The sequence below is a fragment of the Amblyraja radiata genome, chromosome 26 (assembly GCF_010909765.2).
Source record: "Amblyraja radiata isolate CabotCenter1 chromosome 26, sAmbRad1.1.pri, whole genome shotgun sequence".
In the NCBI taxonomy this organism is placed as follows: Eukaryota; Metazoa; Chordata; class Chondrichthyes; order Rajiformes; family Rajidae; genus Amblyraja; species Amblyraja radiata.
In genome coordinates, this window is record NC_045981.1 from 20,752,517 (window position 1) to 20,760,944 (window position 8,428).

At 45.8% G+C, this 8,428-nt stretch overlaps 1 protein-coding gene across 1 annotated transcript; it reads left to right on the forward strand.

Annotated features, from left to right (window-relative positions):
• The first annotated feature begins 3,791 nt into the window (after positions 1–3,791).
• On the forward strand, positions 3,792–6,269 carry LOC116988029 (avidin-related protein 4/5-like). The gene is made up of 4 exons (XM_033044443.1): positions 3,792–4,083; positions 4,254–4,467; positions 5,256–5,376; positions 6,146–6,269. The coding sequence occupies exons 1-4, from the start codon at positions 4,021–4,023 to the stop codon at positions 6,219–6,221; spliced, it is 474 nt and encodes a 157-aa protein (XP_032900334.1). The 5' UTR covers positions 3,792–4,020; the 3' UTR covers positions 6,222–6,269.
• Positions 6,270–8,428: the final 2,159 nt, after the last annotated feature.

The window sequence follows — 8,428 nt, forward strand, 5'->3', positions numbered from 1 at the left end:
CTCCAACTTTAAATAACTTGCTTTTTCTGCCTGTACCAATGTTGGCCATTTCTGCTCCGTTATCAATTTGTGTATTGGCTCAGTTTTTTTCTTACTCCTGAGTACTGCCTGATCTAACCACGAGTAACACATTACAGATAATCATCACCACCCCTCTTTTTCCTTATTCTGAGGAAGGGTTTTGACCAAAAAAGTCAACGTGATTCCACAAATGTTGTCTGTATTTTGCTTTTATTTTGGATGTCCAACATTGCCAGATTGTTATTTGATTGAGAATGGTTTGTGAATGTGGAGGCTGTTAGAGTGAATGGTGAAGATCGGGGGGAATGCATGTGAAGCTCTGTCTTGCCTGGAAAGGCAGCTGTGATCCCTGAATGGAAGTGAGAGAGCAGCGTTAAGCACCGGTGTTGCTTTCCCCTGCAACCACAGGAGATCTATTAGGGGAGGGCATGAGTTTGGTGGGAAGGGATAAGCGAACTACAGAGTTGCAGAGGGAGTGGTCTCCGTGGAAAGCAAAAAGGGGTGGTAATGGGGAGATGTGATTGGTGTTGTGATTCATCAGCAAGACCAAGTGTGGACTAGACTCCCATTCCGCTGAACACTTGCGCTCGGCCCTGCTGGACCTCCAGTTGCAAACTATTGTAACTCCCATTCCCATACTGACTATTCTGTCCTAGGCCTCCATTGTGAGAGTGAGGACACACACAAACTGGATGAGCAGCACCTCGTATTCCCACTTGGTTACCTTACAACCCAACAGTATGAACACTGAATTCTACAATTTTAGGTAAATCACCCCCTCTCTGTGGCATGCTTTTCTGCCACCTCATCACCCAGCTCCTTTCTGCTCACCTCCTATCCCCGTCCCATATTTATTTTATTCCCTTTCTCTCCCCTACTAGTAAAGAGCAGTCAAATGTAAAACCGGATGGATATAGGTAGTCTTCTACCTATATAGACCTGGTGTACACCAACATTAAACATTAAAGATGCATATAAAGCAGCCCCCCTCCCCCATATCGGCAACTCTGACCACCTAGCGGTTATGCTCACACCTGCATACAGACCCAGGGTGAAACAGGACAGGCCAACGGTCAAAGAAGTCAGAACATGGCCACAGGGAGCTACCGCTACACTACAAGACTGTTTCGAAACCACACAGTGGGACATTTTCAGAGAGGCAGCAACAGATGACAGTGGCATCAACCTCCAAGAATATACAGAGTCCGTCATCGGATACATCAATAAATGCATTGATGATGTAACGGTGGTCAAAACCGTCAGGAGGCGTGCCAATCAGAAACCTTGGCTAACTGGGGAAGTGTGTTCCCTACTGAGAATCCGGAATGCTGCATTCAAATCTGGGGACAACGCAGCATACAAACTGGCAAGGAGTAACCTATCCCGGGGGATCAGGGAAGCGAAGAGGCTGTATGGGCAAAAACTTAATAGCCACTTCGAAAATGACAAAGACACACGTCGCTTGTGGCAGGGATTTCACACCATCACTGACTACAAGCCCCCCCCGCTGCGGATATGCCAAAACGACCCCTCTCTACCAGATGAACTGAACGAGTTCTACGCACGGTTTGAGGTTAAAAACAGCACCCAGACACGTGCACTACTGCCATCTCCCAGTGACCAGTCGCTTAGGCTGTCCGCAGCCGGAGTTAAAAAGGCCTTTGCCAGCATCAATCCACGCAAAGCTGCAGGGCCGGACAACATTCCTGGATGCGTTTTAAGAGACTGTGCCGAGCAACTGAAAGATGTCTTCACAGACATTTTTAACATCTCACTCAGCCAGGCAGTAGTGCCCAACTGTCTTAAGAGTGCCACCATCGTCCCTGTCCCAAAGAAACCAAACCCAGCCTGCCATAATGACTTTCGACCAGTGGCTCTAACACCCATAGCAATGAAGTGTTTTGAGCGACTGGTTATGCAGCACATCAAAAAGAGTCTACCTGCCGACCTAGACCCACTGCAGTTCGCCTACAGAGCCAACCGATCCACAGAGGACGCAGTCTCAACAACACTGAACCTCGTACTGTCACACCTTGATCGGAAAAATACTTATGCCAGGATCCTCTTCATAGACTTCAGCTCTGCGTTTAACACAATCATTCCGCAGCAGCTGGTGGAGAAGTTGGAGCTATTGGGGGTTGATGCTGGCACATGTAACTGGGTCCTGAACTTTCTATCACAACGGCAGCAGACAGTCAGGGTGGGCAGTAGGACATCAAAAACCATAGCCGTGAGCACTGGCTCGCCACAAGGCTGTGTCCTAAGCCCCCTGCTGTTTAGTCTGCTTACACACGACTGTACTGCTAGACTCAACAACAACTTCATCAACAAGTTCGCTGATGACACAACAGTGGTGGGTCTCATCAGTGACAATGATGAGTCGGCGTACAGGATGGAGGTGGAGCTGCTCACAGGATGGTGCAAATCCCACAACCTCATTCTCAACGTGGGAAAAACTAAGGAGATGGTGGTTGACTTCAGGAGGGCGGGAAAACAACACCATACACCTCTGCACATCGATGGAGCTGATGTGGAAAGGGTCAGCAGCGTGAAGTTCCTAGGACTCCACCTGTCAGATGACCTGATGTCCACAACCAACACCACAGCACTGGTCAAGAGAGCCCAGCAGCGACTACACCCTCTCCGAAGACTACGTAAAGCAGGTCTCCCCACTACACATCTACGAACTTTTTATAGGGGGACAATTGAGAGCACATTAACCAACGGCATCACTTCCTGGTTCGGGTGCTGCAAAGCGTACGAACGGCACCAACTTGACAGGATTGTGAAGACCGCCAGCAGGATTATTGGTGCTCCACTCCCTTTCTTGCTGGACATATACAGGAAGAGATGTATCAACAGAGCCATCTCCATCATCAAAGACCCCTACCACCCATCGCATCACATATTCTCCATCCTGCCATCTGGGAAGAGGTACAGGAGCATTAGCTGCAAAACCAGCAGGATGCTCCTCAGCTTCTTCCCGCAGGCTATAAGACTGTTAAACGGACTTTGCCCCCTGCCAAAGTATCGCACACCAACCACCAACCTGGACAGAGCCACTGTCGTGCCGCTGCCGATCGGAACGCCTGTTGATGTTTAGTTGAGAGTAGTGTTAAACTTGTTCATGATATATGTATTTTTATTTCTATTTATTTATTTTTTACTGCACACTGAATGGACACTGGTTTGAGTAACGTTTTTTTGTTTCCTCTGGGTATGCGAGTACTCAGGAAAATAACAATAAAGATATACAATACAATACAATATACAATACAAATATATCCCTCCCTTCGGTTTTACATGTGCTGCACTTTACTAGTTATCTGACACCCTTTTGTCTCCTTTTCACCTCATAGCCTTTGTCACTTACTCCACTATCTGCTAATAACTGCCTGTATCCACCTCACTTGTCAGGCTTTGCCCCACCTCTTCCAATCTTTTCCAGCCTTCTCACCTCTCTTCTATCAGTCTGAAGGTTCCCGAAACTAAGTCACTTCATTCCCTCCATTTGCCATACCTGCTGTTCCTCCAGTAGTTTTTTTTGCTCACGATTACAGCATCTGCAGTTTCTTGTGTCTACACGATATCGATCTCCACCCACCACTTAATTTCAAAATCACTATTTTACTTTTTTTTAATTCACAATGTACTATCCTGGGAACTCTTCACCTCGGGGATCAACGTGTGATGGTGGAGTAATTGCTCGGGGTGTTGTGTGGGAGAGTGAGATTGACCACTTCCCCACTATCCCTGGTTTAATCTGGGGCGAGGGTGAACGATAGGAGGATTGTGATTACTTTTACCATTAGATTGGTTTCAGACAGCTAGCTGGAGTATGTTCTCAAGGCTCTCTCACACAGACACAATATTTAGTTTAATCACTGGCGGTAACCTTTGGCTGACAGAAGCAGCCAAACTGCAAGTCAGCAACAGAGGGCAACAATTGAACTTTAGCCACAGATCCGGAGTGCAGAACGGCTGAACAGAGCGGCAGCGATGGCAGCACCGAGTCCCTGCATCGTCCTCTTCATCCTGGCGCTGGTCGTCCCCGGAATCTCGGTAAACCCCGACTGCTCGAGGCGGGAGATGGGTAGGGGGCTCTCTGGTCAACGTCGCGCTCCGGCCACTGTCCCCTCTGGTCCCGCCCGCTGTGGCCAGTGTCCGGTCTCGTTTGCTTCGGCCAGTGCGGACTGTAGGTTGGACCGCGCTCAGCTTGTGTTGTTTTCCAGGCAGGCCGCTGTAACATGACTGGGACCTGGTGGAACGTCCTTGGCTCCACCTTCTACCTGAGCGAGGCCGAGAACAGCAGCCTGAGAGGCCGCTATCAGACAGCAGTGGAGGCGGCGGCGGGAGAGGCCGGGCCCGACGGACTCGCTCCCGTGATCGGCATCAGGCACAGTGGCAGGGACCCCACTTTCAGCATGTCCACGATGTGGGCGGGAGGTGAGTGAGAGACGCCGACAACAAACCACCAGCCCCTTGTGTACAGTGTGTAATAATTAACCATATAAGGTCCACTCTCGGCGATAATTAATCTCACAAACTTTAACCCCAATATATGAGCAGACAGACCTTGTTCATTAATCCCCAGTAGCAACTAACCATTGCAAATTATTTTCCAAAAATTAACCGCTCACATAAAGCTCCAAATAATCAGTGCTAATTAACTGCATTATAAAATATTCTCCCATTCTAATCGATCTCTGAATGAAGTCACTCAATAATTAACTAGTTAAAATATCCCATGATATTTGTTAAACAGCATTGATGATTAAGCCTTCGCTCTTTCTCCCTTCCATTCTCTGCATCTACCTCCTCTTTCTCGGTCTTTTGCTGACTTTACTGTCTTCTTCTCTCCATCTTTGCCTCTCCCCGTGTGTGTTCTCTGACTAATCTCCATTGCTTGCAATCTTTATCTTTATAACTATGAAGCCCGAGGTTCCTTCACTGCTTTCTTTGTGGATCAATGTCTCCCTTTGCTAACTCTCATGCTACACACATTCTTTCTGCCTGAAAATCTCTCTGACCTTCTCTGGCTTTTGCTCATCCCACCAGTTTAACTGCTTTCTGCCTCCATCCAATATATCGTGAAGTAGTATGTTGAAAGTAAATGCTTATATTTAATTAAATAACTTGGACCGTTTCTAAGTTAATGAATGCTTTAAAACAAGGCAGCCATAGTCTCAAGGCTGAATAATGATGATTCAAGGAGTGTTTTCTCTTGTCTTCAGGCTCCATTACCTCCTGGGTGGGTCAGTGTCTCATGCAGGAGGATGGGAACCAGGTTCTAAAGACCATGTGGCTGCTGAGATCTCCGGTCGCCAGCCTAGAGGAGGACTGGAAATCAACAAGGTGAGCTTTCACTTTGAGTTGTCCAAACTTGGGGATTCTTTATTGACTTGTGAGCAGTGACTTATGGATTTGATAAAAAATATAGGTGGTGAAAATGTTTGCGCAGTGGGGAACATGAGAAATCATTCCTTCTGCAAAAGCTGAAACAAATGTGGTCCTCCTTCCCAGAAAAAACATTGTGCATGATTCAATCAATAACCTCAAACCTGAAATTGGTTGGGAAATGTTAGCTCCATTAAGAGTATGAGGATCGGAAGTCACAATCATTGAGTACAGCATAAAAACAGGTATTTTGGCCCAACTTGCCCATGCCAATCAAAATGCCCCGATATACACGAGTCCCACCTGCTCATATCTCTCTAAACCTTTCCTATCCATGTACCTGTCCAAATGTCTTTTAAATTTTGTTATAATTGAAGTATTTGTTAATACTTCAATTACCTCCTCTGGCAGCTCGTTCCATATACCCACCACCCTCTGTGTGAAAAGGTTTCTCCTCTGGTACCTATTAAATCATATTTCTCCCTCACCTTACACCTGTCCCCTGGTTCTTGATTCCCATAGTCTGTATAAAAGACTCTGTGTATTTACCCTATCTATTCCCCTCATGCTTATACACCATTCTAAGAACATCTCTCACCCTCCTGCGCTCCAGTACAGATCTAATGATTGATAAAACAGGCAGGTGGGCCTCCGTGGTCTCTTGCTCCTACTCTGTGTGATATTTACACATTTACTTGTACTCATTCTTATGTTTTGCTTCTCCTAGAGTTGGACAAGATACTTTCTACCGAATCGCGAAAGATGTCCTGTCAAAGGATGAGCTTCAATCTCTCAAACCTTAGTACCAACACATTGGTAGTCTTTTCAATAAAGCAAAGTGTTTCAGTGTGTGTGCTGGCTGATCCATAACTCCCATTGTTCATCGTATTACACCTCTGCACCAGGGCATTATCATCTTGCTGAGGTTCACTGTGCTCCAGGAAGGCTTGGTGAAGTGTGCATGGGCTATTGGGCTTACAGAGAGGAGACACAAGGAACTGCAAATGCTGGAATCTTGAGCATAAAAAAAAATGCTAGAGGAACTCAGCTGGTCGGACAGCATCTGTGGAGGGAAATAGACTGACGACCCATAGGGTCCGATCCGAAATGTCATTTGTCCATCCGTTCCACAGATGCTGCCTGATCTGCTGAGTTCCTGATTTGCTTTGTGTTTTGTTGTTGACTGACAGGACTGGATAGTCTGTGGCAGCCACTGTCATTTCCCACACATAGATTCAGCACAGTCTGCTGCATCAGGCCACATTTGGAGTATTTAGAGTCATAGAGTGTGGAAACAGGCCCTTCGGCCCATCTTGCCTACACCGGCCAACAATGTCACAGCTACACTAGTCCCACCTGCCTGCGCTTGGTCCATTTAATGAATGAAAGTAACATAAGCAAATTTGTAGATGACACAAAGTTGGGTGGCAGTGTGAATTGTGAGGAGAATGCTATGAGGATGCAGGGTGACTTGAACAGGTTGGGTGAGTGGGCAGATGCAGTTTAGTGTGGATAAATGTGAGGTTATCCACTTTGGTGTGAAAAGCAGGAAGGCAGATTATTATCTAAATGGTGTTAAATTGGGAAAAGGGGAAGTACAACGGGATCTGGGGATCCTTGTTCATCAGTCACTGAAAGTAAGCATGCAGGTACAGCATGTAGTGAAGAAAGCGAATGGCATGTTGGCCTTCATAAGAGGAGTTGAGTATAGGAGCAAAGAGGTCCTTCTGCAATTGTGCAGGACCCTAGTGAGACCACACCTGGAGTATTGTGTGCAGTGAGAGACGTCGGTCAGCAGGCAATGTGGGGGCGGGACATGATGATTCGGGGGGGGGGGGGGTGGTTGGGGGGTTGTGTGTTGGGAGGGGGGGGGGGGGGGGGAGGGGGGGGGGGAGGGCGCGGACCAGACTGTCCCCAACTCTGCTGCAGCTGACGGGGACGTTGCTGCGTTTTCGTCCCCGTGTGTCCACTGCCCTGAGCCGAGGCCTCGCTCCAACCCACAACAGCGGTGCGGCCGCATGTGGGGCATTTTTTTCACACAGCGGGTGAAGGGTATTTGGAACAAGCTGCCAGAGGCAGATACTATAACAACTATTAAAAGACGTTTGGACAGTTACAGGAATAGTAAATATTTAGAAGGATGAGAACCAAACGCAAGCAGATGGAACTAGTGTAGCAATGTTACAAAATTTTGAGATTTAAAAATCAAGTCTGCAATTTATCCCATCAGATAAAGAATAAAAAGAAGTTTAATTTGACATCTAATTCACTTTCATATCTCAAGTATTTAAAAACTTATGGCCATTTTCATACTCGGAAATTAGCATCTTGTTCCCTATTGATTTTCTATGGACATAACAAAAAAGCTGTGATCGTGTGCAGTCAAAAGCCCATAACTTTCTTAAAAATTAAGAGAACTGAATGAAATTTTCAGTTATCGTAGATTGAACCATTCTGAAACAAATATAAAATAATCTTACTTGGATGACCTGAAATTAAAGCATATAATTAGTTAGTTACCCAAGTGTAGCTGATTTCAAACTTCAATTACTAGATCTAAACATCTATCCATTTCTTAATAAATGATTAACATTTTAAAATAGCCTAAGTGTCCAAATAATATTCATAAATAATTCACAATAAAACATGATTTTAAAATCTCATTTACATTAATTTATAGGCCAAATGGAAGGAATTTAGTGTTCAATTGCTGTAAATTAAAGTCCATTTTAAATCAGCTTTCTAGTGGGTCCCTGTGAACGCGCTGGTTTAGAACGTTCACTTTGCGGTAGATTTGTGCCTCAAATGCCCAGAAAAATACTGCGGGATATAATGGGCCCAAAATGAGCTACTCGCAATATTAAACTTTGTATAAAGGGATCTTAAGAAGCCCTTTTTAATGTAAAAATATGCAGCATACCTTCAGTTATTTGCTCTATGAGACCCTGACAGCTGGCGTTGTTCGCGGGTTTAGAGATTGATTTTTAAACTACTATAACTATTATACGAG